General features: G+C 46.0%; 2 protein-coding genes across 3 annotated transcripts in view; both read right to left on the reverse strand.

Annotated features, from left to right (window-relative positions):
- Nucleotides 1-549: 549 nt before the first annotated feature.
- LOC144781172 (uncharacterized) lies at nucleotides 550-5,376 on the reverse strand. The gene has a single exon (XM_078659861.1). The coding sequence runs from the start codon at nucleotides 5,225-5,227 to the stop codon at nucleotides 683-685; it is 4,545 nt and encodes a 1,514-aa protein (XP_078515987.1). The 5' UTR covers nucleotides 5,228-5,376; the 3' UTR covers nucleotides 550-682.
- Nucleotides 5,377-7,203: 1,827 nt separating this feature from the next.
- The window catches only part of HGSNAT (heparan-alpha-glucosaminide N-acetyltransferase), a 355,722-nt gene continuing 335,469 nt past the window's right edge, over nucleotides 7,204-27,456 (reverse strand). For both annotated transcript variants that reach the window (XM_078659862.1, XM_078659863.1), the window contains 2 exons: nucleotides 18,979-19,091; nucleotides 7,204-10,981 (listed from right to left, as the gene is read on the reverse strand). In XM_078659862.1, coding sequence (XP_078515988.1) covers nucleotides 10,800-10,981; nucleotides 18,979-19,091 — 295 coding nt within the window. In that variant the 3' untranslated portion in view covers nucleotides 7,204-10,799. The remainder of the gene's footprint in view (nucleotides 10,982-18,978; nucleotides 19,092-27,456) is intronic.

Genomic DNA, 27,456 nt, shown 5'->3' on the forward strand with positions numbered 1-27,456 from the left:
AAAAAAGGTTTGAGCTTTTTCCTAAACTGAGAATGGTTCTTAAGATTATGCAAATCCAGAGGCAGGGAATTCCAGTAGGTTGCAGTAATATAGGACAAGGAGCTGACACCCTGTGGTCGTGGGCGGTCGGCGGGCTGGAAAAGCAGGCGAGGAGGCCGGATGTAGTGGGCAATAGCGGTCTTTATTAGTGCTTGTAACAGTCCTAATACTCTGGATGGGTCACGGTGGGCTGTGATGTCCTCTCCAGGCGTCAGTGGACTGAAGGGGTCCAGCGTCGTCCTGTGTCTTGGGTGTAGACCGTCGTACTCTGGGAAGGCTCCTCGGAGGGCAGTAAGAGAACAGAAAGGAGCCGTTAGTACACCGGACCAGAGGTCGGATACCACTTACCACAACCCCGGAGTGCAGAGGTAGAAAGGACCGTGGAGGAAAAAGGGGGGGGGAAGAGAGGGACGTAGGAAGCGGTAAATAGAAAGGGTGCTCGGAAGGATCCAGTGAAGGGGGTTTTACTCTGTACAGTGCTCAGTGGTTGTGCGCTATATACAAGGTGGGTTTGTACTCAAGGTGGACGTGTCTATGAGAGAGGGAATATTTACAGGGGAGGTCTAGCTATATACAGGTTGCACCTAACGTGCTAAAGTAAGAAAACTGGCACTCACGCGCTCCGCCGTAACTCTCCTCCGAGTTACGGCCGCTCTTCAGCCACCTCCGTGGGACTCCACCAGTCTTCAGACCACTCCTCAGCTTCTCCGCTCCCGTCTTCTTCTTCTCTCTCCACGCCAGCCGAAATCTCCTGCCACGATACTCCGACCTCGGTTGTGTCTTGCCTTCCGTCTTTTCTGTGTCCGGCCGGCATCCGGGAGGCGGGACTTCCGGGGTCGAGGAAAAGTGCTTCCGGTCCGTTTCCTTCCCTGATTGGGTCCTGACTCGGGGAGGGGGGCGGTTGTTCCGGTGTCAGGGACGCGGTGATGGTTGCTTCGGTTCGTTGTTCGGCCGGAGGGCTGCGCTTCGTCACCGCATCCTGGAAGGGAGAGCAGAGGAGGGGTGATGTTCGTGTTGGGGCAGGTAGGGGGCTCGTGGCCCGCGGGGAAACGTCACATTCCCTTCCCCTAGCAGTCCTTCTTGTACGGGGGTTGGACAAAGGGTGGCGTGAGAGGTAGTCCGCATTGCCCTGGTCTACCCCTTTCCGATGTACTGTCGTAAAACGGTAAGGCTGGAGCGACAGAAACCAACGGAGGACCCGGTCATTGTGTCCTTTGTTCCGGGCCATCCACTCCAGGGGGGCATGGTCTGTATAGATGGTAAATTCCCTACCCTCCAAATAATAACGGAGACTCTCCACCGCCCACTTGATCGCCAAGGCTTCCTTCTCCACCACGGCGTAATTCTTCTCTCGTGGGAACTGTTTCCTACTGAGGTATAGGATGGGCCTCTCGTTCCCAAAGGGGTCTGTTTGGGATAGCACCGCCCCTAGCCCTTGTTCGGAGGCATCGGTTTGGAGCAAGAAGCGTTGGGAATAATCGGGACTCACCAACACCGGGCTTGACGTCAGGGCGCTTTTTAAGTCATTAAAGGCATGCCATAGTGATGGAGAAGGAGTCCGAAGAACGGACTCTGTTTTAGCGGTTTTTTTCAACAGGTCGGTGAGAGGTGCTGCTCTTTGTGAGAAGTTCGGCACGAATCGTCGGTAATAACCCAGGAAGCCTAAAAACGCCCTAAGGTCTCTTTTTGTCTGTGGGAATGGGAGGGATTGGATGGCTTCGGTTTTGTTTTTCTGGGGTCTGATCACTCCCTCTCCCAGGAGATAGCCTAGGTACTTGACCGTCTGGGCTGCCAGGGTGGTTTTCGCAGGGTTTATCGTGAAACCATATGTCCCTAGTGAGGTGACGACCTTGGATAGATGGTCCAGGTGTTGTGACCAGTCGTCACTATAGATGACGATATCATCCAGATATGCGCCCGCATACAGGGTGTGTGGTCGTAGGATGTGATTCATCGCGCGCTGGAAGGTCGCGGGTGCGCCATGTAGGCCGAAAGGGAGTACCAAGAATTGGTACAAACCCTCGGGGGTGGAAAACGCCGTCTTCTTCCGGTCTTCCTCCCTGAGGGGGATTTGCCAGTACCCCTTGCAGAGGTCTAGCGTGGAGATATATCTGGCCTTCCCTATGCGTTCGACCATCTCGTCGACGCGGGGTAAGGGGTATGTGTCGAAGGTGGATATTTTGTTGACTTCACGGAAGTCTATACAAAACCTGACGGACCCGTCAGGTTTGGGTACGAGGACAATTGGGGAGTTCCAGTCGCTCACTGAGGGTTCTATTATGCCCATCTCCAGCATTTTTTCGGTTTCCCTTTTTATGATGGCTCGGCGGGCTTCGGGGACTCTGTAGGGTCGTTGCCGGACCACCTTCCCAGGTACTGTGTGTATGGCGTGTTCTGTGATGGTGGTATGGCCGGGGGCGGAGGAGAACACCTGTCGTAACGGATATAGGACCTCCTGGAGGTCATGGCTCTGCGACATGGGTAAGTCGGGATCGATGCAGGGGGTAAAGGAGAGGGGGCCACCGGGAAGAGAGGTGGACAGGACGGGACGAGGACCCTCCCATTTCTTTAAGAGGTTCACGTGGTATATTTGTGTTGTGCCACGTGTGGGGTCCAGCTCTATCTCGTAAGTGACAGGGGTCACCTGGCGAAGGATGGCGTAAGGGCCCTGCCACTGCCCGAGAAGTTTTTGGTCTGAGGAGGGCATCATCAGTAGAACCCAATCCCCGATGTCGAAGACCCGGGGTTTTGTGCCCTTGTCGTACTGTCCCTTCTGTTTGTCTTGAGCGTTTTCCAGGTTCTGGCGGACGATGTCTCGCAAGACAGACAAGTGTGTCTTAAGGTTGTCCACATATTCGGGGAGGGGACGGGTACGATCAGGTTCTGCCTCCCATGCTTCTTGGGCCATGTCAAGGAAGGTACGTGGGGGTCGGCCATACAGCAATTCGTAGGGTGAGTAACCGGTGCTGCTCTGGGGGGCACACCGTATGGCGAACAACGCCAGGGGTAGCATGTCCTCCCACCTTTTAGCCTCCAACCCCAACAGTTTTTTTAGGGTCTGTTTCAGCGTGGCGTTGTACCTCTCCACCAGACCATCGGTTTGTGGATGGTAGGCAGAGGTCCTGATCTGCTTAATCCCTAGGTGTGAGCAGACCTGCCTCATCAGAGCCGAAACAAAAGGAGTACCCTGATCGGTCAGGATCTCCCGGGGAAATCCCACCCTGGAAAACACTGAAACCAGGGCTTTGGCTATGTTCTGGGTTGTGGGTTGGCGGAGGGGTAGGGCTTCAGGGAAACGAGTGGCATAGTCCACAATGACCAGGGCGTAACGGCAACCGCTTCGGGAAGGCAACAGGGGCCCTATAATGTCCATCCCTACCCTGCTGAATGGAACGTCTATAACCGGAAGGGGCCTTAGGGGCGCCCTGGGGGGTCGGTATCGGCTGTTTTTTTGACACACTGGGCACTCCCTGCAATACGTCCTAACACTTTGATAAACCCCGGGCCAATAAAACTTGTCTAGGACCATCTGACTGGTTTTTTCGTCGCCGAAATGGCCCCCCAGGAGGTGGCTATGGGCAAGGTACAGGACTTTTTCTCTAAAGGGACCTGGGACCAGGAGCTGGGGTTTGTGCTGGGGCCCACCCTTGCGGTACAACAACCCCTGTTTTTTGAAGAAGTAAGGACCTACGGTCAGGGGATCCTCATTGTCCAATGCTTTGTCCCACGCCTCCTGTAGGACAGGGTCCTCTCTCTGTGCTGCCCTGAAGTCCCTGTCGGTCTGCCAGGGATGGTTGTCTGGGACCACCGGGAAGACGCTGATGTGCTCTCTCTTTTCTTTCTTCTTCTGTGCTTTTGTTTTCGGGGCTCTGGGTTCCTTCGTGAAGGCGGACACCCCCTGAGGAAAGGGTGCTTCTCCCCACCATCGGGTCAGGGAATCGGTTGTGTCCTGCAGAAGACTAGGTAGGCCGGAGTAGTCACTTCCAAGGATGGCCTGTTCTGGTAGGGCGGGCACCAGACCTACTGTGAGGGTGGTTCCGGGATCCTTGGGGTGACTAACATGTACCTGGGTGGTGGGATATCGTTTCGTATCGCCATGGACACATTGAATGGCGACCACACCAGACGGAGGGTTCACCGGGTGGCGCATGTCCTGAGGTCTGAGCACGCTCTGGCGGCAGCCCGTGTCTGCCAGAACCATGAGGGTTTGTCCGTCAATGTTCACCGGACAATGGAAAGGTGGAGGGGTCGTACCAGGAGTCGAACAGACATAGTTGCGAGCGAGGCCGACGTCCATCGGTTCTTCCTTGTGGGGGCACACCCGAGCGATGTGCCCAAAACCCCCACAGCTGTAACATTGGGGACCTGGGTTAGGAGGACGTGGCAACAGAGGGGCGGGATACATGGGGAGTGGCTCCGGTCTTCGTGGCAGCAGTGGACGAGGCGGCCGGATGGCTGCTGAGGGATGTGCTTTGTGTGAGTGGTCCTCTCTTCCCCGTTGCACCTCCTGGGCGCGGCTATAGGCACTTGCGATCTCCACAGCAGCTTCGAGAGTAAGACGAGCATGTTGTCGTACCCATCGTTGAGTGGCGGGGTACAAAGACGCTAAGAATTGTTCGAGGTATATTTTCTCGAGGATCTCCTCCTTAGTGGAAGCTTCGGGTCTCAGCCAGCGATTGGTCAGGTCTTTGATCCGAAACGACAGGGCTCTGGGGGTCTCTTGGGGTCCTTCTTTGGCTTGGCGGAGGCGTACTCGATATGTTTCGTCGTCTATGCCAAGCCGCTCAAGTATACACTTCTTGATATCGGCGTATGGAGTGTTACCCTGTATGTTTGCTTGTTGATAGGCCGATTGCAGGTCGCCGGTCAGCAAGGGACCCAGGTAGTGGCCCCACCAGTCGACAGGCCATGTGGCGGCCTGTGCTAATCGTTCAAAGTTTGTAAAGAAAAAGTCCGGGTCCTCCCCGGGTACGTACTTCTGGAGGACTACGGACGGTAAGGAGGTCAGTGGCCGCTGATGACCCAGTACATCGGTCAGTTTGCCCATGGCTTGCCCATGCGTATCCCCCTGTCCCTTCAATACATCGTGGAGTTGACCCCGGTCATCCTCAGCAGTCTTCATAAACTGTTCCATCATTTTACCCATTTGTTCTTGGGTTTCGGCCATCTTCTTTATCACGGCCTCCATCCCTCCAGGCGATCCCACTTCTGACACCAGATGTGGTCGTGGGCGGTCGGCGGGCTGGAAAAGCAGGCGAGGAGGCCGGATGTAGTGGGCAATAGCGGTCTTTATTAGTGCTTGTAACAGTCCTAATACTCTGGATGGGTCACGGTGGGCTGTGATGTCCTCTCCAGGCGTCAGTGGACTGAAGGGGTCCAGCGTCGTCCTGTGTCTTGGGTGTAGACCGTCGTACTCTGGGAAGGCTCCTCGGAGGGCAGTAAGAGAACAGAAAGGAGCCGTTAGTACACCGGACCAGAGGTCGGATACCACTTACCACAACCCCGGAGTGCAGAGGTAGAAAGGACCGTGGAGGAAAAAGGGGGGGGGGAGAGAGGGACGTAGGAAGCGGTAAATAGAAAGGGTGCTCGGAAGGATCCAGTGAAGGGGGTTTTACTCTGTACAGTGCTCAGTGGTTGTGCGCTATATACAAGGTGGGTTTGTACTCAAGGTGGACGTGTCTATGAGAGAGGGAATATTTACAGGGGAGGTCTAGCTATATACAGGTTGCACCTAACGTGCTAAAGTAAGAAAACTGGCACTCACGCGCTCCGCCGTAACTCTCCTCCGAGTTACGGCCGCTCTTCAGCCACCTCCGTGGGACTCCACCAGTCTTCAGACCACTCCTCAGCTTCTCCGCTCCCGTCTTCTTCTTCTTCTCTCTCCACGCCAGCCGAAATCTCCTGCCACGATACTCCGACCTCGGTTGTGTCTTGCCTTCCGTCTTTTCTGTGTCCGGCCGGCATCCGGGAGGCGGGACTTCCGGGGTCGAGGAAAAGTGCTTCCGGTCCGTTTCCTTCCCTGATTGGGTCCTGACTCGGGGAGGGGGGCGGGTGTTCCGGTGTCAGGGACGCGGTGATGGTTGCTTCGGTTCGTTGTTCGGCCGGAGGGCTGCGCTTCGTCACCGCATCCTGGAAGGGAGAGCAGAGGAGGGGTGATGTTCGTGTTGGGGCAGGTAGGGGGCTCGTGGCCCGCGGGGAAACGTCACACACCCTTACGTTTCAATCGAAACCTGGGAACAGATGCTAGAAGCATATTCGAAGAACGAAGACACCTACCGGGGGTATAGAACTTTTATGAATGACTTCACTTCATTCAAGTTTCAGATGAGGCACTCTCTTTCTTTCGTTCTTAATTCATTCCTAAAAGTGATGTGGAATCAAATGTTGATACAATTTAGGTGAACATATTTGCACCTGTATAACCCCCCCCCCCCAAACCCTCTTAGGAAGCATCATATTTACAATGCAGAGTGCACAGTGGCCTGTTGTACCCTTTAGTCACAAACATTAAACAGCTTGTCTCTCGCTGGTGGTGTGTGATGCAACCTTTCACATAACAGGTTGCTAGAGTAAGACTCTTTTAGATAAAAGGTTGTTTGAGTAGGACATTATATTTTCCATTCTCATTTACTTAAGTATACACTAGTGGTCTCAGTTTGTGACACATATAAGGTATTATGTTTCATAAACCTGTTTTTCCTGCAAATGATGAAAGTCTGTCAACTCACATGTTTGATTTGTGACGCGGGCCATTATATACTAAGGTGGTCACTAGTGTCGAGCAGCAGTTCAGAATCCACAAATCATCCACTCAGACAAACATGCTGTTAGGTTTAAATGATGATCACTGTGGTATCAAATACTCCTCTTGACAAATTACTCATGCACTTAAAGCACAGCACTTGAGCAATTAATGCTCCTGATCACAATATGGTCATGGTATTTCCTCATTGTGACTGTAACTGGCTACCGGTTACTCCACTATCAATTAACAAATATTCAAACTATCATGTTAGATTAGCTGAATAACACCCTGAACAACCCCCTGGACCTTGTGCACATTTTTCCAAGGTCTTAGTGATAATATATGGTTAACATACAACTATCACAAAGTTAGTAGAATACAGGAGTGGACACTTCATGAAAAGCAACAATAGCTGCATATACATTCACCACAAACAACTTTATTATATCAAATCAAACTTAAAAACAAGCTTAGGCCATTTTTATTTAGCACTTTGCAGGCCTACTATATCCTTCTTCAAGGTCTTAGAGATAAGGTTAGGAAGTTGCACAACAGCAGAACCTTTCCAGCAAAATGCAAAATTAGCTTTTCCATAAAGTGCAACATTGTCACCTAAACAGATTATATCTGCACACAGTTGCTATAAAAATGCCCCACTATTTTTACCATACACTATATTTTCAGGATCCTGGCTCCCAAATCACCATCAACAGCAATTCAGAAGTATCACAAATTGACACATCCATAAGTTTATCAAATCTTTTTTTCGGTTTCCCTCAGGCACTCATCCGAGTAATCAATTTACATCCAAAAATGAAAATGTATTAAATATTCCCTTATATTACATTTGGACATCAGTTTAAAGCATTCACTGCTGTACTTCAGAGCTTACAATACAGGTGTCTGCTCAGCAGCACAAACTCTGCAAGCTTTCTACATAGTAATTTTGGCAATTAAACAATCCCTTGATCATACTTCTATTTGTAGGAAATGCAAACAACCATCTAAAACCCACTGAGGGATTTGAAAATAATAAGCCTCTGTAGAAGGCACAAGCGCTCATTAACACATAGTATGCACACTTAAAGCAAATTAGCTGCTTTGGCATGCTGCTTCACAGTGCAAACAAACAACAGAACAGATGAATTACTGTTTTCCTTCCTAGGAACAACAATTCTCTGTTCCAGAGGGAAAAAACACAAACATGGTGCAATGTGCATTGACTCTTATCATTATTATCCATATGATGGAGGCCAGTCAACCTATACTTTTAGCTAAACTATTGTTGACATGAATTTGAATCAGATCAGGAAAACACTGGCTTCCCAATCAAGATTCAACAACTTTGTAAGCCAAAGCAAAACGACTAGATGACAAATTGCCACATTTTTATACTTTCACTAAATTAAAAACTCTTATTTTATGTTAGCGTAAATAATTAAAAAACAAATTATCAAAAAAATAAAAAACCCTATGCTTTGTTTAGACTCTATTTGTATATAGAAAGTATCAGAATTCCTTATGATGGTATTATCATAAAGAGTTACTCCTGTTTTTTGATAGTACATTTAAACACAAATACCCAATACAAATGTTTACAATAGATACAAGAAATTTCTTAGTAAACAAATTAAACATATGTGCCTGGATCAAACACATTATATATCAGATTCACATCAAATGATAAAGCCTGAAAGTAACAACGGTAAACTAGAGCGTAATACACAAACTATGACTACACTTACAAATCATGAACGGGTAGGCACAAAAATACAATTTCATCCAGAACATCTCACATTCTAAAGTTTTCAGTGATCCACTTAATTTCAGATGAAATGCAGGAGCAGAAGTAACCTTCTTCAAATGCACCTAGTAGGCCTGAGTGTGGCTTTGTTTAGACATAGAAACAGGATAATTTCCTGGAAGACGTAGCTCTGAAAAAAAGTATGACAGGATAAAGGTGTAAGCCGCATTGTTAGCAGCAAACTTGTTAGTATTAAAATCAGTAAGAACTGTTTCACTAGTCAAAAACAGAAGAAACACTCACCTCAAAAGGACAGATCTAGTACACTTAACTGATCTCAGCAGGTTCAATGGCACAATTGTCTTTCCTCTGTATACTAGAAAGGAATTAGGTTGATTGAGATCCGAACATGTAAGGTGACTGTAGTTGAGGTAAATCCCTTCGCCGAAATCTCACATGGGAGCAATGAACCTCTAGTTTCTCATCATTTTATAGTGTTAAGAGTCAGCTGTGTAGCTATTAAAGAACATAGGCAGGTGGTGTATAGGTTAGATAACCCACAAGACTAGACTATCATGGCTAACCCTGCCAAAAAGATAGGGACTCTTGCCCCCAAAAGCATAAGCAGTACAGTTTTTCCACCACAGCAGTGAATAAGTACAAGTCAAGATAGTGCATTTCACATCTGTTGCTTTTGGCCTTGGCAGATCAACATCAAGCTACTGAGAGACTTACTAGCAGTGTTCCTAAACAGTATCCTTCAGGGAAAGAACATACCTTACTGACACTTGTTTGCACAGCCCTGTCACAGCCAAAAACCTGCCACTAACAAAAAGGAGAAGCTATCTGTATGGATTCAGAATTAACTGATTGAAAGAGATGCTGTCTGAATGGATTCAGAATGAGCAGACTGAATAATTTCTGAAAATCACATATAAGTATTTGATAAAAACTCAAATGTAAGACACTGTTTTTAATCACTATGCCAAAATAACCGTGTGGCAACTGGAGACATAATGGGCAAGGGGTTTGGGTAGAATGTACTAATTTTGCTATCCTGAGGGAAGCTAAACCTGCAAGCCCTCTAACTGCAATTGCCACTCTAACGATCCAAATATTTATCTGATCTCCTGAAAAGCAGGTTAATAAACACCTCTGACACAGCATAACGTGGTGTTGGCTGCAATAGATGTGCCCACCCTTAAAGTTGCATTTAACAGACGTGCCTATTACTTTACTCAGTGCTATTCCCGTTATTAAATGTAAAGGGATGAGAGATTTAGTCAGCCAGTCTGAACTAACACCTATGACTTGTAGGGAGCATACAAAATCAATAAGTGATGAAAAAGTCTACAAGTCAACTTCCTTAAACCACTTTCAACTTGGGTTTCTCTTGTGAGAATGGTACTAAGGAATTGTTCTGTGGGATGGGAAAAATATGCAAACTACATGTACTGCAGATGCACACACCCTTTCCAAATATAGCACACTTCTCTCCGAAAGTGGGGAAAAACCCAGCACAATGACTGAGTCTTGTTGGCCACATACCCCCTAGTTGACTGACAGACAGAAGGCTGCTTTAAAGCACACACTACCAAAATGTGTCTCTTGGCGCTGGTGCCTGGTTATGCAAAGTAAGCTTAAACTTTTTTTCTGTAATTATCAGTAAAAGATAGGAGCTCTGTACCATTATTGCATTTTCTCTGCTGCACTATGGCACATGTGGGAAGAAATATGGCGGCTTCAAAAATCAAAGAAAGTTGAATCCAGAATTATATTCAAACTCACTTGATCCTCTTGGAACAGAGAAGAGAACCACATGGAGATATGGCAGGCAAATATTCTGGAAACTCTACTCTGTGTTTAATGGAAAAGAAGAGATAGATGTGTTCTCAGTATCTACAGCACTACACAGGTGTGCATGCTTTGAATGATACCCCAAGAGTGGGGCAATCTCGAAAGGATCTGTGCTCCTAATTCTGTCACAGCAGATCCGTGGAAGGGCCAACTTAGAAACAAGTTCATAATCTCTGTACAATTAAAACAGATTTACTTTCACACACTCACTCATTAATGCCTGAAACAAATATGCTAATTTTACCAAGTAATATCAAGCCTCGTACAAACTCTTTAAAGGTATATTCATTTTTTGTAAAACTACATGTCAAACGTATGGTCCCTTTTCATCAATAAACGTCTTAGTAGAAGATCAACTTCAGTACGTTATGAATTCCAACAAATGACTGTATTGTTCTGAGGATGCTTTCAGTATTATATCTTCCAGAAAATCCTTCTTTTGTAGAGTACATAAGCGATGAAGACCCACAGTGATGTAGCAAGCAAGTTCTGGGTTAAGTGCTCAGCATGAGACTGGCTGTTCTCCATCTTCCAGGAAAAGGGAAAGTAGTTCTCCAGAATTTCATGCCCCACGTAGACCAAGATGGAGTTCATTCCTTAAGTGATAAAATATGATTATTACAATTTAAACAGGTGTAGAGAAAAAGTTGGTAAAAAAACAGTTGTAGTGGACTATAAATCTTTGTCAATATCTAGAAAACTCAATGGAACCCTCTTCTAGACTAGCATCTTAAACGATTTTATTGCAATACCTCGAAAAACTATTTGTTGTGCACAAATTACTCTAGTTGTATCTGTTGTTCCTAGTCTGTTCTTTCTCCCCACAGCAGTTTTCCTAGCAGCCTTGTGTTGTGTAAACTAATTTCGGAGATTTAGCTACCTGTTTGCAATCCAGTCACAGCTTGGCTAATGCCTCAGCGAACGTTGCCCCAGCAACTAAAGTTCCAGTAACTAACTCGGTCTATATTTTGGGAAAATGGAAAAAGGCAGAGGCTTCATATTCCATGGACATTAACTAAGTCAACTTTCCTATCACCTACAAAACTTGTAATGTGAAAAAACACAGAAAATTAGAGCTAACCCCCATGTTACCCTTTTAGCTACACTTTCCTAAACTGAAAGACCTCACCTTCTGGAATGGATTCAGCTAGCCAATCGGTAACCTCCACATTCAAAGGATTTATTTCTAATGCAACACTAGCAAATAACATTAATTGTGGTCCTCTGAAGAAGCACCATGGTCAAATCTAAAATGAAAAATATCGGAAAAAAGGTATAGCAAATAGCAGGAATTCTGAAAGTAAGTCAATGTTGTAGTAATGCCCTACCTCCACACTAAGGCTAGGCAATAGCTGTGGGATAATGCTGTATCTGGGTTAGCCAGTTGCCATTTAATCGTATAGGTTCTGGAATGTTGGTGGGTGGTTGAGCTGGGAACAGCAGTTGTGAGGAGGTACTGAAGAGTATGGATGTGCTGCTGTTCGCTCTCACAATAAACTCTTTGCGTCTACTGGAGTCTCCACCCGTTCTTACAATTTGGCGACAAGGGGAAAAGGACTCCCTGCGACAGAAATACTGACTTGCTAGCACCTTCTGTCCTTGCTGGTGCTGGGAAATAATTTTTTCTCCTTGCACAGGAGGTAGCAGCAGGGTCAGTTCTGGGAAGTCGCTGCCGTGAATGTTGGGAAGATGAGAGCAGACACAGCATTTGGAGCTTGAGATGAGGGAGCCTAATACCCTATACTTTGGCCTAATTGGAGACTTTTCTCGGCACGAGGGAGTTGAAGAGTCTCATGCGAGCCTCACTGTGCGGGTGCTCTTGCACAAGCACTGTAGTGATCATGACAGTAGACGCGCCGATGTTACATATCGCATACAATAGACCGCCAACTTGAGCGCTACACGTCAGCATGTCACTAAGTGCTGCCATCTTGGGATTCCTGTGGCTATTCAATTGTTGAGGTACAACATTATCGTGCCACTTTCTTCTATCGAAGGGTTGGACCTGAGGACTTTGTTGCAGCCCTTGGGTAGTCAGCCGTAGCAGCTGTTGTAGTCTGTGAGTCTATGGTGACATGCACACCTCTCACTTGCTGTGTGTGTACGGTGGTACGCCACCTTATCAGCAATGTTTAAGTACACTTTGCCCTCATGTGCTCTCAATATTCAGAGGTTGTCATCTGCGTATCTCCAGTAATATGCACAGCTTATTGCTATTTGGGGTGTGTGCACGGTGATACACACACACCCAATAATACAGTTTTGTGAACACCTGGCCTCTCTGTCCTGTAGACATTTCACCATGGCAAATGGCTGGGTGTTAGACTTGTCATCTTTTGCCGTGTTTCCCCTGACTTTTTGATTTCTGATCTCCTGGTTCTTACTCTATTTTTGCTGGTTTAGTGTCTCTGCGCACTTTCTCACTGCTGTTCAGTGTTAAAGTGCAAGTGCTCCTGTTGTGAATTGTTATTAAGGATTGGTGTTTCCATGATTGGCTGATTTGATTTACTAGTCAGTCCCTAGTACAGTGCAACGTGTGTGCCCAGAGCCTGTAAATCAAATGCTGCTAGTGGGCTTGCAGCAAAGATTGTGCCCCCCACATAAGCAGCATGTAAATGTAATTCTAGCCTGCCATTGCAGAGCCTGTGTGCAGTCTGGAACTGCCATGTCAACTTGGCAAGTGCACCGACTTGCCAGGCCCCAACCTTCCCTTTTCTTACATGTCATTCACCCCTAAGGTAGGCCCAAGGTACCCCTGTGGGCAGGGTGCAGTGTATGTGAAAGGTAGCCTAATCAGGGAACGCAGACAACAGTGGTTGTTTTTAGAAGACCCCTCATCCACCTACCTAGTAGGTGGCATGCTTCATCATCGGGGTCCCAGCTGGATTGCCGAGTGCAATCCAGCTGAGCATCAACGCATGATTTACGGGTTATTTGTGGAAAGTGAAAGTGCTATGTGAAATGTGGATAAATAATAAAAATGCCGCTAGGAAATGCCCTTGTAAACGTTTTAATAGAAAGGTCCTAGGACATGGTTAAAAACATAGTCGGGACATTAGTGAGGTAAAAATGTGCCTCAGTATCCCTAAAGAGTGTAGGTCAACTAGTTTCAGCCTTCTGCGGTATTCGTGAGGCTTCCGTCAGGACCATGAATGTGAGTGTGGCCAAAAAACTAGGAGGCCACTCCAGGTGTATATATCAACGCACGCCCTAAAGTGCGCTGTGAGTGTGTTGGGATCGTGCTACTTACTGATCCTTTGTGATTAGCATTTAAACTCTGTGTGTATACAGATCCATGGATCCTGTCCCACAGGGGAGCTTCCTGTATTGAGACCTTCGTCTTTGGATAGCTACCGCTGTAACATACGGTGTGGACAGGATCCCGCAACTTTAGGGCGTGCGTTGATATATACACCTGGAAAAATGTCTGGTAACAAGGTGACCATTATCTCTAGCAAGAGTGAGAAATGGGATAGATTGGTGGTCCTCAAGAATAAATTAAAGAAAACTGAACTCCATGCAGAATGTCTTATTAAATATTGTAAAACAGGAGTTATACCGGTTGGCCTTCAAGTTAGAAATGAACTGGGTCTATTTATAGAAAATCAGAAATTCAAACATTCATGGACCCAAACGATGTAGCAGAGATTTGATGCTACTGATTATTTAGATGCCCCAGGAAATAATTATGTTGAAACACAAGGAAATTGAAGAGTTAGAACTAAGTTTGAGGGAGAATATCACTTTAAATTAAGCTAAAAAACAATTGGAAGAGATGAATCGAGAAATAGATAGATGCAGGTATTATCTGGTCAATAAGAAAACAAACAAGCAAACCAAGAAAGGATATCAATATATTTCAACAGGAAGTGGTTTACTCCTACCAGAGGAAAGAGTACTATGAGGAACAAAAGAATGACCAGGGCCATGATAGACCCTATAAGGAATGACCCTATCAATATAGACCTAGAAAATATGTCACGTTTTCTGAGACGCCAGGATCTAGTAGTGAAGAGGAGCCAACTAGGAGATATGAAAGGGATGGAGTTAGCCATAACAGTGGATATGAAACTTTTTAGAAAAGTGACAGAAGAGAGGTCAGAGGACTTGCCAAAACAGAGGGAGAGGTCAGAAACAGAGAAACCACCCTACTCAGGACTATTTGAGAACCCGGAGCCAGACGTATTGGAGGTAGGCAAAGCCCCCATTATAAACCTCTCCATAGAAACATTCGCCAATAGAAGAGGGAGATTCTAGAAAGAGGACTTAGCTGTGTTCCAACCTCGGGGATCAATTAATTCCAAATAGACTGTGATTTAAGTTTTTTTGGGGGGAAGGTCAGACTCACCGGATTCTTTGAAGGTAGGCATACCTACACCAATACCAATGTGTCAGGGATCAAACCCAAATCTTCCTTTACCCTCTTGTTAGTACATGTGGGGAAAGAAATGGAGATTTTTGAAAGAGCTGTTGAAATTGGAATACGTGAAGTTTTGGATAGCAGGATTTCTCAGCTCAATAATCTCAGGCATGAGCTTAGGAAACTCTTAATAAACTTATGAGAAGATCACTCAATAACGATCAAACCCGCCGATAAACGTGTGGGGGTGGTAATTTTTAATACCCTCTTTTACGAGGCTAAGTTAATGAAGCTACTGCTGATTAAGAAACATTATCAGAAAGTGCCATGTTAAAGTCTAGATCCACTTAAATGTGATGTATTTTGTTTCCTTGATGAAGCAAAAGAAAACGGTTAGATTTATGAGGAAGAATTTGATTTTAAAATCAGGAGGAATTCATTATTCCTGCGATGTATGGGCTGTCCAAAACACACAAAACAATAGCAAATCTCCCTCAGACCGAATGTTTCATGTATTGGCTCGCTTATGGAACTAATTTTATCAAACCCATAGTCAGTATGTAGCACTCTGCGTTTATGATTTCAAAGATTGAGGGTTTAGAGTATGACAACAATAGTGATTTCCTCGTCATCCTTGACTTTGAGGCCCTGGATACAAACATTCCGCAGGATGATACCATCAATGTCATATATTGGATCCTGGAGGATTCTAGGATACCTGGAGTCAACAATGAGTTTCTGGTATGTTGTGTTAAGATGATCCTAAAATATAAATCTTTCCTATTAAAGGATGAACTTTTTCTACAACCAAAAAGGACCAGCAAGGGAGCCATCTGTGCCCCAAGTCTGGCCTGTTTATATGTAAGGGAGTTCTATGTTCTATAATGAGGTGGCTCTCTTCTTCGAAAAAAATGTCAAATATGACGGTGCCCAGTGCGAGAATCATTTCTGGCTCCCCCACACCACATGAACTCCTCCTCATATTCTCTCACTGCCACCGGGCATAAGTGCCCCTCATCTCTCCAATCATAAGTAATTACTAAATACAGCGCACATACCCTGCCCCCCCCCCCCCACTGAGGTCGGCACCGCCTCCGCAGGTCAGCGCCCAGTGCAGCCGCCCCAGTCGCACGGCCTTAAGCCGGCCCTGCGCTTCATTGTCATATGCTTTGTGTGAAGAGGGATCGTGGAAGACTTAGTGGACTACATTTCCTGGTTGAACCTGGGAGATGTTAAATGTTAATCTACATTTTACTACCACCATAAGCAGGACCAAATGTAGCTTCCTAGATCTCACTCTCAAAGAAGTGGGTGGGAACCTGGAGGTGGAATTATTCTGTAAACCATCTGACAAAATACGTTATTACATTTTTCTAGCTACCACCCTAAAAGACAGCGGGGACAATATACCGTTTGGACAATTTCTTCATCTTCGAAGAAATTCTTTCTCCATAACTAATTTTGACAGAAAAGTCAATTCCCTAAAAAAGTAAACTCAAAGATAGAGGGTACCCTAATAAATTGATAAAACATTCATAAAAATGGGCTAGGTATTATAATAGAGACAGCATGTTTTCTAATTAAAACAAAAAAAGCTCTATGGACAAGCTGGTCTTTATTAGTCATTTCTCTTGCATTAATAACAGGATAAAACATGTGATCAACATGATTTGGAAAATCTTGAATAGTGAACAGGGTGGGACATTGGAAACCCCACTCTTTGCGTTCAGGAGCAATAGAAATCTTAGGAACACTCTACTCCACACTTATATGGAGAGAAAATCATATATTAAAACTAGCGTGGACGGAAATAGCTGAAAAGTGGGCAACTTTAGTTGCGGTAAATACAATTGGAGTATTTACCAATATTGTAATAGAGACATTAGTGTGTCCTTCCATGGGTTTTCCCATGAGATTCAGTTCCTCGCCAATTGTTGCAGCAAAAATGTAGTTTATCTGATAATGTGTCCCAGTGGCAAGTTGTATATTGGTGAAACTGCGCGAATTGAGACTAAGAATTAATGGACATAAGTCAGACATCAAACCGGGTAAGATTTCAACTCCCTTAGTAGAGCATTTTAGAGAGGAGGGACACAGTGAAAATGAATTAAGCTGGTTTATTTTAGAAAACATTGAGAGCAGGATGAGAGGTGGCAACCTGAACAACTGAAGAATGCTGAGAGAACAATTCTACATTTCAAAATTCTGATCCATTAGGTTTGGTCTCAATAGCAAAGAAGAATAGGAACACCTCACATGTCTGAGGTAAGACCACCGTGTATTATGGGTGATAACTTCGATAATTATGTACTAAGATACAAGGACTGCATGGTGTTTTTGATCCTGAGACTAAAGGACACAGCGCTTATAGGAAGCTGGCTCTGTATATACTATACCAAAGTAAGGTATAGTGTGCACCGATTCCAGTGGATTAAATAGATAATACTAAAAGCTGTATGTGTGGTTCTATGGTCGAGGAGTTAGGCTTATTGGGAGGCTGTGTTAAGCATTTGTTGTACACACTAAGGCAAGAAATTATTACACACACTCAAAGACTGAATATAAGACCAATTGTTTTGTATAGGCAGTCAAATACTTTATAGTGGTATAAAAATATTTAGGGTATGTCAATCAAACAGTAGCAAACTTAGCAAATGTAAAAGATAGACTTTTAGTGCAACATGCAGAAATACAATGCAATCTTTTGTAATAATAAGGGAGAATGGGTTTTCTGGTTTCAAGGACAAACAAAGATCGGATGGGTAACTAGGCTTACTAGCTAAAATAGACTGTTAAGACTGGCAGGCAAGAAATTAAAGTAATAACTATTTTCTTTTTTGGGCACTAAGAAGGTTCCAACTGTAACTAGAATTCCTCTCTGAACGCTAATAATCATGGTAGTCACAGACTAATCGCCATGGTGCCTTTTTTGTGTATGTGAAAAAAGTCACTGCTCGGTCTGGCTGCTCGGTCTGGCACCCCCTTCCTGGACAAAGGGGCAAATACAACATGATTCAATATAAGGTACCCACTACGGTTGGGAAAATATCAATCATGCAATTCTGTTGAAAAGAAAGTAGCTGGGGTACCACAAGAGACGATAGCCAGATTTGCATCACTCCTGCACAGCGGTACAATACTGGTATGCATGGATACTTCCCAAACATTCCCTGCATCTGATGGGTGGTGCTTCACAGAACTTGCCATTATCTCCCCATATGTTTGGCATCTACAAACAACCCTTGAATAACCTATTGTTAACCAGAGAAGTTGACTTTTCACAAGTAAGCTGATAATGCCAGGTGACACTTTTGTCTCACAGGGAATTGCTTCAAGGATACAGAGATGCTGTCTAATCACTACAGGGCTGTTCAAACATGGATAGATGGTTACTGTCTGGAGCTGGATGACTACTTGAGTAACTGGTATTCCCACTGATCCATTTCTTCTTACCTTGTCCTAGACCTCTCGTGAGGAGACCCTGACTGACTCCTGGAGAGAGATGTATGTAGATTTATTTTTAGAACCTCCCTTCTCCCACTCCTCTAGTAGACCCCATAAAAGGGCGCATTACCACAATCCCACCTGGTTTATTTGTGCCTGGATGTGCAGAATGGATTTTGACTTTCAATACGTGGGGTGTTGCTACGAACCTCATGTAACCCAAATATGTGCAGAGCTATATTTCTTCCTAAAAAAAATGAGTATGTGCACATAAATATGTACACCATCAGCAGATGTCCTGTGGATGGAGAAGGGGCTGCCGTTACAATACTCAGATGTCTAAGCACTATTCAGCATAGTATTGCTAGTGATACTTGGTTAATCACAAAAGGGAAACTTGGAATACCCATTTCATGATCCATGTGTTTTTCTAGAATCAATTCTCTTGGCTGCAGATTTCAAGCAGACTCCATCCCCACTGAACAATAACGTAGCCCTATTCCCTATAAAGTTGCTTTAGAGTGGAGACACTAAGGATTGCTGGTCTCCAATTTTCCCTTTGAACAGTGATTCGCCCCACCCGCACCTCCATTAACAGTGAAGCGTGCCAGTAACACATCTCACAGATCCTTGTGTGTTGTTCTCAGTGCGGTAACTGGTAACAATAACCTTCCCACGTAACAGGTGTTGCCAAGAGGAATAGGCAGGGCTCCAGGTTAAAGCTTCACGCTGAATGAGGAAGTAAATATGGTCAAATACAAAAGGCCATTGTTTTAAAATGCAACTCACCTGGGTAAAAAAATGGGGCACCCGTCCACAGTCTCCTCACATCAACCAGGTAATAAATGATCAACAGAAGCAGGAAGGCAAAGCAACTGAGGGTCGTCACGTATGAGAAAGACCTGCACCGAATACAGATTTCAGAATAAAATATAATGTTAAAACAATAACAAAATAAAAAAAACATGCAATACTTTACATCCCATTTATTAAGGAAGACACCTAATATTCGATGAGCAGATCTGCATGGAAATAATGCACAAGAACCCTCTATGGTGCACACCTGTATCAATTGGATTTCCACACACACTATGGTAAAAAGGCAGTGACAGATACGTTGTGTAGTGCTGTTATTTGCAATATTTATATATACGTTCCCACTATCTCGAACATATGTGATATTATTTTTAAATCTCTGCGACAGCACTCTGTGAGCGTTCAAATAACGGGTGAACGTGGAGGTGCCCACCTTCATGAATTAACTAGACTGTGAAACACACGTAACACAATACAGTCATTACAGTGCGTTCAAGTGAACGTCCTCAGTAATATTTACAGGAAAAGTTCCTAGCCGTCAAGGTTTGCTTTGACAGCCTCAAAGTCTGGCAGCACCTGACTCTTCTGAACCCATCTGTCAGTGACAACAAAGCCCCCACCTTTATTGTGCCATCCATTGAATAATGCAACACGAAGAGCTTTGTCAGGAGATCTTTGAATCACTATTCTGCTTTTATTGAGGTTCTCTGTAATGAACCAACGTGTGCTTTGCTTTCGGCAAACTATTCTTAAATGGAATGCCTCGACCATTTCTAAGGGTCACTCCCACTGTCCCATCAGACCTTGATAGAAACCTTTTTTATTTTTATTTTCGTCCCAGGGGAAGATATGTACTTTTTGAGTGTTTTACCTAGCCCAGAAGAGAAGCCTGATGTGTGGCACCGGATTTCCTGCCTGCCACATGTCCAAGTAAGAGCATGAGTGAAGAGAATAACAGTGACTACCCTATAGTCTGGGCACTTACACAGCAGTAGACATAGGTCTGGGCCCATAGAGGGTCTCTGGACTAGACTAGACTACCGAAACTAGAAAAAGTTGACGTTGAGGCCTGTGAACTGGACCCTATGCACATAGCACCTGCTTATGCAACACTTGCTCACGACTATCAAGGCAAAGCCCCATTGGAATGCTTGGGAGAGGATCAGACATCAGAAGTTTATTCTACTGAGAAACTAGAGGAGGACTCAGACATTCGCTTTATACGCAGTGCACTTTCTGTAGGACTGCTGGGTAGGGTTGTGAGAGAATGCTTAACCCCATCTTTAAGGAATTTGCATAGTCTTCAGGTGAGGGTCAGTACATCGAGCTCAATGACATTGCCAGGACAAAACCTCAATGTAAAGGACTCTGTAATCTTTTTTTGACACCCTGTTATCATTAGGTGTGGTGGCCTGCCTCTAGGAGTACGAGAATTACAATCTCTGAAATGTAGATGTCCATAATTTCTGTTGTAGCAGTCTCAGCACAGGAATACTTTTCTCTGTGGGGAGCATATACCTCTCAGGGGAAATACCAGCTCATATGAATAATACTTCAGTTGGTGGGAGAGAGCGAGAGAGAGGGAGAAAGAGAGAGAGAAATATATATATAGATATGGAATATGTCACCTTGGAAGCATCTGTTCATGGCATGTAGTGCTGTAGATTCACATGCTCTGCATACTCCTGCCATCTAGTGTGGGGCTCGGATGTTTGCAAGTCATTTTTGTCTGAAGAAGTCTTTGAAGTCACAAAGTATAGACTCCTTTTTTGGCGGCTAATGCTCCATTGTTAGATTGTTTGCTGCACAGCGTGTAAGCAGCAAGTTGGACCGTTAAAATAGAAAGCATAGTGACTGAGCAAAAGGATACACACGTAAAAGAAAACTTTTCATCTGTGCAACAACCAAAGGCTTCCAGGGAGGTCAGCGGGCACATGTGAATCTTCAGTCCTACATGCTAGAAAAAGATGCTTAAATGGTGTGTAACATATTCCATTCATACCATGTGCGCCTGTATTTACTCATGCTATGCATACACTGTACAACAGTTGTCCGGCAAGTGGTGCCTAACCAGAGGATGTTGCAAAGATTAAAAAGGACTTCTTAAGACAGTCTGACCCACTTGTGCTTCTTGGCATGCTAAGACATCCACACAGTAGTGTTCAGTAAATGTGTGCGGAGTGGACCAGGTACCTGCTTTGCAGATATGAGCTAATGGTATGTTACCTAAGAACTCCAAAGAGGCTCGCTTTTTGTAAGTGCAGTGTGACCTGGGCAGGACAGGCAGATTTATTTTAGCCATTGCATAGCAAGTCTGTATGCACTTGACAAGCCATCAAGCTATGCCTGCCTTTGAGAGAGTAGAACCTTTGTGCAGTTTGGAAAACACGATAAATAACTGCTGAGTTTTACGAGAAGGCGTTGTCCTATCAATGTAGTACATGAATACACACTTAACATCAAGAGTGTGAAGTGCCTTCTCCACTACAGATTCCGGTTGTGGGAAGAACACTGGAAGCTCAATGGTTTGTTTGAGATGAAATGGAAATACCACCTTTGGAAGAAATTTCGGCTTGGTTCTAAGGACAATCCTGTCCTTGTAAACCTGAAAGAAAGGCTCCCCCAGAGGGAGGCCTGCTACTCACTAACCTGCTGTAAGAATGTGAAAGCAACAACGAACACCATCTTCCAGGAGAGGAACTGCAGGGGGCACGAGTGTAAAAGTTTAGATGGAATGCCCATGACTCTGGTAAGGACAATATTAAGATTCTAAACTGAGGCGGGGTAGGGGCTCTGGGAGGTATAATTTGTTTTAGACCTTCAATGAAGGTCTTGTTTACAGGTATCATGAACAAGGAAGTATGTTCTCTGGACTGCATGTAGGTGGCTTTGGCCACCAGGTGCAGAAATATGGATGTGTAAATGAGGCCAGAGTTTTGTAAGTGAAGTTAGGAAACATGAATTGTACTGGCGGATTACATGGCTCTATATGCTTAGGAATGTAGTAGTGGCCAAACCTTTTCCATTTGGCGCATACTAAGCCTGCATAGTGGTCTGCATGCTTCTTTGGGGATGGACAGGCACTCCTGAGGAAGGTTTGAAGTAGCCAAATTCTGGGACCTCGAGAACCAGACCATTAGATTGAGCTGCCTGGAACTAGGGGGCCTGAATATGCTGTGGTTTTGCTTGAGTAGGCCCGGCTTGATCGGGAGCTTCTCACTATTGATATTTCTAGCAGAGTGGACAACCACAGTTGCCTGGCCCAATGGAAGCCACCAAGATGAGAGGGAGGCCCATTTTCTGCTGCGCCACATTGCTGCCACACCGGAACAGGGTCAGGACCACAAGACCCAGGCTCCTAAGCGGCCTGCTGCCGCCAACGTTATCACCAGCGGCAAGAGGCGCTTTGAAAACCATCGCAGGCTCCTGCAGCGAGGGACACCCGTTTTCTGCCTAGCCACATTGCTGCCACACCTAGAGAGGGTCAGGACCACAAGACCCAGGCTCCCAAACGGCCTGCTGCCGCCAACGTCATCACCAGCGCCAGGAGGCGCTTTAAAATCATCGCGTCCTCCTGCAGCGTGCGACACATGGGGCTGCCCAGGCCACGCCCGTCTGAGCCTGAAGGAGGCCGGGCCGGCCACCCCTCTAAGCTCAGCACCCCAGTATTCATCGTTGGAAGGGGGCTTTTTGGGCGCTTTCGTGGTGGAGTCATCGTTTGACGGCCTGCTGAAAAGAAATGGGTGAGAGTAAGCAAACTATGCCAGGGTCCGGTGGAGGGGCAGCTGTAACGTCTCTTGACTCATTTCTGGCCAGGGCCGCAAATATTTTGTCTAACGGAATTGCCCTGACAGAAAAGAAGACTCTCTTTAGAACTAACTACCCCAGAGACTGGTATCGTCAAATGGCTCGGGCACAAAGACCGTGCAGAGTGAGACTATGCCTATTTCATCCGCTGCCACTGTTTTGCCTGAAGAAACTGAAGGTAACCACAGGAAGGGTGTATCTATGCTGGAACCTCCAGTAAACAAGCATTTACAATGCAATGGTTTCGCCTTTGGAAAAGTTAGAGCTATTGGCATTGTAAATGACACAATTTGAATTTATGTGTTGGTTTTGAAAACAGATAAATAAATGGCATTGCCATTTACATTGCCATTAGCTTAATCTCTGCAGTCACTCTGCAGTCCCTAGCACTCCATAGCACTCCCTAGTCACTCTGCACTCCCTAGCACTCCCTAGTCACTCTGCACTCCCGAGCACTCCCTAGCCCTCCCTAGTCACTCTGCACTCCATAGCACTCCCTAGCCCTCCCTAGTCACTCTGCACTCCCTAGCACTCTGCACTCCCTAGCACTCCCTAGTCACTCTGCACTCCCTAGTCACTCTGCACTCCCTCATTAGCAACAAGGAAAAATGTGGAGAATTGATCCTTTCCGCCCAATTTAATTTTTTGCAAAGTCTGCATTTCAAAATATCTTATGGGGTTATGGCACCTGCTGCAGAGATCATTGAGTGCTGAGAAAATCTCAAGGGATAATTGTGAGAAGTTGGCCTGATATGCAGTGCTCACTATTCTAGTGATCACTATGTATCATTCCAAACGACCCTTATTGATGATTGGTTGTAAGTCAACCTGATAGACCAGCTATCCTAGTAGCATGGACAAGAGCAGTCTTTAGGCTAAACTCTAGAGGGCGTGTTAAGCCAGCTGTTTTACCACCACATTTACCCCTTGAACACCAAGTGAAAGGACACCACACAAGTTGTTATGAAAATAAAGTATATTTATTTATAACAAGACTACCCTGAACTCTTTATGAGTCAGGGAGCTAAGCACAATACAAAACTCTTAAGAAAACACTTTAAGTTGCACAATTTACACAAATGCCCGAGGGGCACGAAAAACCATATACTACAAAAGTGGAATGCGAATTACTAGCAGGTAAGTAACTATTCTCAGAGGCTTTGGGATCGCTAGGACTAGACTACTGAACCTTTAGTTTACGAGCAGGAGGCCTAGGGAGATCGGGTGCGCAGTGTGTACTCTCACGCGGGATGCGGAACAAAGTCTATGGAGGCTAGTAAATGCAAAGTTAGTGTTATCGGACGAATCCGACTAGGTAGAGCTGAAACGAAAAAGGATCTGGACACTTAGATAGTTAAGCTATGCTGGAGCACCGAAATGCTTAGGTTACCTAGCCCAGGGGCTGCGGCTGCATAGGTCTGAAAAGACGTCGGGAATCCTCGTTGCAGTCTATGGAGCCTGAAAGAAGAAGTTGCTGGCAGGCGACCAGTGAAGATGTTCGATGTGATCCAAGCCTGGATCGATGAAGATGGAGACCTGTTAGCAGAGGGGACCAGGTCCTGAATCACTAGCCAGTGATTAGGTGGGCACCAGGATGGCACCGGGCGAAGTCACCTCGACCAGGTGAGTGGGCGACGCTGGGCTCTGCAGTCTCTCGGACCAGGAGGCGTTGTCGGCGACCAGGATGGAGGTGCGAGCTGTCCCACGGTGGTATCTGCTGTCGACGTCGCTGGACCCAGGATTGGGGCAACAACTCTTGGCAAATGCAAGCCCACGCGGTGGACTCAAAATGGCGTCTGGAGTGGACCAGGAGGGTCCGGGGTGCTCCTCTGTTGGAGGGGAGCAAGGGCCAGTCTGGAGCAACCAGACCAGCAGTGTTGTCGTCGTGGTTTGTCGTCAGAAGGGCCACTAGCCAACGGGCAAGTGTCCTGGACAACGCGGTGAGCAGCAAAGAGCAGAAGGGCCCCACGCAGATCTCGTGGATGCTGGAGGGCTGAACTTCGGTGCTGGAGCTGCTCAGGGTTGGGGCTTCTCAAACCCCAAAGCACTCACTCAAGGATCCCTCGGTGGTCGTGCTGGGCAAGCGTCGTGCAGTCTTGAAGATGGCCGGTCCCTCGAGGTCTCGTCACACCCACGAATCTCAGCTGGGCTGATGATGCAGGTAGAGGTCAGAGGTGCCAGGGAATCCGGTTCTCGTCGAGCTGGGCAGTCTTGATCCGGAGGAGAGACTTACAGCAAACCGCGATGCTTGGATGGTGCCTGCGGGTGCAGGGTGACTACTCCTTAGTCACAAGGGAGAAATCTTAGGAAGAAGTCTTGAGTTCCTTTCGTAGAAAGTAGTTTCAGGATTCAAAGATGATCTGATTTGGAAGGGGGCCTGCTCCTACCTTTATCCTGAGAAATGGGGATGGTACGCGACTAAGTCCTGCCCTATGGGTGGGACTAGGAGGGGGGTGGTTACACCCCTCTCCTTTGTCCGGTCTCTCCCCAGCTCAGGGACTGGTGTGCCCCAGGAACTGGTTTGAGCCGGCATATGCACAGTGAGCACCGGGGTGCCACTTGCAGTCACCTTCCTCTATAGCCCTGCCTACCTGGGATACACAAAACCCTGTCTGGGATGGTGCTAGCACCGCCCCTGACAGGAAACCCTTTGTCCAAGCACTCCTCGCTGGAAGGACTCCCAGCAGCAGGAGGTCAGACTTGTGTCTCGGTGGCAGCATCCATTTTGTGGAGCTGAGGCTATGTTCAACTTTAACCGGGGTTACAGGCTACCAACATGTCTTCTCCCTCTAGAGGGGTGGAATGCTACCCCCGTCGCCAGAACTGGCGAGGGGGTAGTATTCCAAAGCGTATGACACCTTACACGACATGTTTAGATATTGTCAGACCAAAGTTACCATAACCGCGAGGATTATAAGGCACTTAAGAGTATATGGTCTGACGCTATCATGGAAACGGCTAAGGGATAGATCCCGAAAGCCGCAGACAGGCTCAGCTCATGCCAGAGCACCATCTCACACGATTCCAAGCACTCTGCCTTCAGGATTGTTAAGGCCTGCCATAGGAGTGACTGATAGGAGATCTGTGTGCCCATTCTAGGTTTAGATATAGGTATACTATATCTAAAGCAAAGGGTGATTACACCACCTTGCTCCCAGCTGTCAAGCAGCCAGTTGTGTCTGTTTAGTTAGTCAGCCCAGGGGTGGCATAATACATGCTGCAGCCCCTGGGAGACTCCTGGGTGCACCTCTGCCCTGGGTACAGGGACTTGGAGAGGGCCCAGTGCCAATTCAGTACCTGGGTACAATTTGGAATAGAGAGAACAGCTAGGCTGTGGGTCTGATTAGCAGGACCACAGCCAGGGAAAGTCGTAAACCAGTGAAGCAAAAAGCAAAAATCTGGGTGATCATAGGATTGCAAACCCTACTCTCCTACAATAATAATGGAAATATAACTCTGAAAGTTAACACAAATTCCGGGTGAGAGAGCTCTTTTATCTAGTCCCAGTTTTTAATCCAAGTAGCATGTGTCTTCTGCAAAGCACATCATATAATATGCAGTTTTATTTTATGTAGCTAGGTAAGCAGGTTACTGCTGTTAACACATAGATCATTTTGTTACTTGCAGTTCATACTCCTAATATAGCACCACGAACTATGTAGTACATGTCACTTTTACACCTTGTAAACCTCACTTTCCTATGTAAAACATCATGTACACTGATTTACACCTTAGAATTATTTATGGTCAATGTGATGTAAAGCGCTCCGACGCTAATTTGGATTGAGTAGCACTATAAAGAAATAAAACAAAATAATGTTATGTAAATAGTTGTGTACTGTGACAGATCAAGACATCTGACATGCTTATAGTGCATGCATACCTCATTTACAGGGACCAAACAAAGTCAAAACCAAGGTCTCTTAAGTACCTGTGAAGTAATACCAAGCTGTGAGCCTTTGTTTCCCCTCCACTGCGTTTGCATCTAGGTGTGAAGATCCAGATAGCTCGTAGCCAGGATACGGGGACAAAAGGAGGCCTGAAGGCCCCGAACGTCAGGCTTTTGGGGCCGAGTTGGAATCTGGTAATCCCCCTCCTCCCCTTGCTGCTCGTTAGGAAAGCAGACAACGTGCTGGAGCTGCTGAATGTGTCCTGGTGTATGAAACTTGCACCGGGACGAGTTCAGCATATTTCTGTGGAGGAATCATCTTCTTGGCAGGGTAGATGGCGTCTACCTGTGAAAATAGTTAATCTACCTGCATGTACCCCTCGACTTGTGCCGTGATTCTTTGGCTGAAAAGCACTGAAATTAGCTCTATCCTAGTGGTGCACCTACTACGTTCACCTGAAATATTAGGCATTTTGCAAAAAGCTATCGTTACGCTCTGATCTGCTAACAAAGTGAAACTTGTTCATTATACGCTGTATTTGCACAGCCTAATAATACCTGCAAAAAATAGTGACGCACTCAGTGGTAAATAACGTTTCTTTACTTAAATTACACAGAAGTTAAGCGACGATTTACACCGTCAGAAACAGCATCATATCTAAGCAGCTTTCTCGGCTGACACTAACTTATGAGGCAACACTGAAGACTGAATCATCAGCAACGGCTTCAGCACAAACATGAGTTACTAAGGGTGA

Source organism: Lissotriton helveticus, chromosome 9 (genome assembly GCF_964261635.1).
Source record: "Lissotriton helveticus chromosome 9, aLisHel1.1, whole genome shotgun sequence".
Taxonomy (NCBI): Eukaryota; Metazoa; Chordata; class Amphibia; order Caudata; family Salamandridae; genus Lissotriton; species Lissotriton helveticus.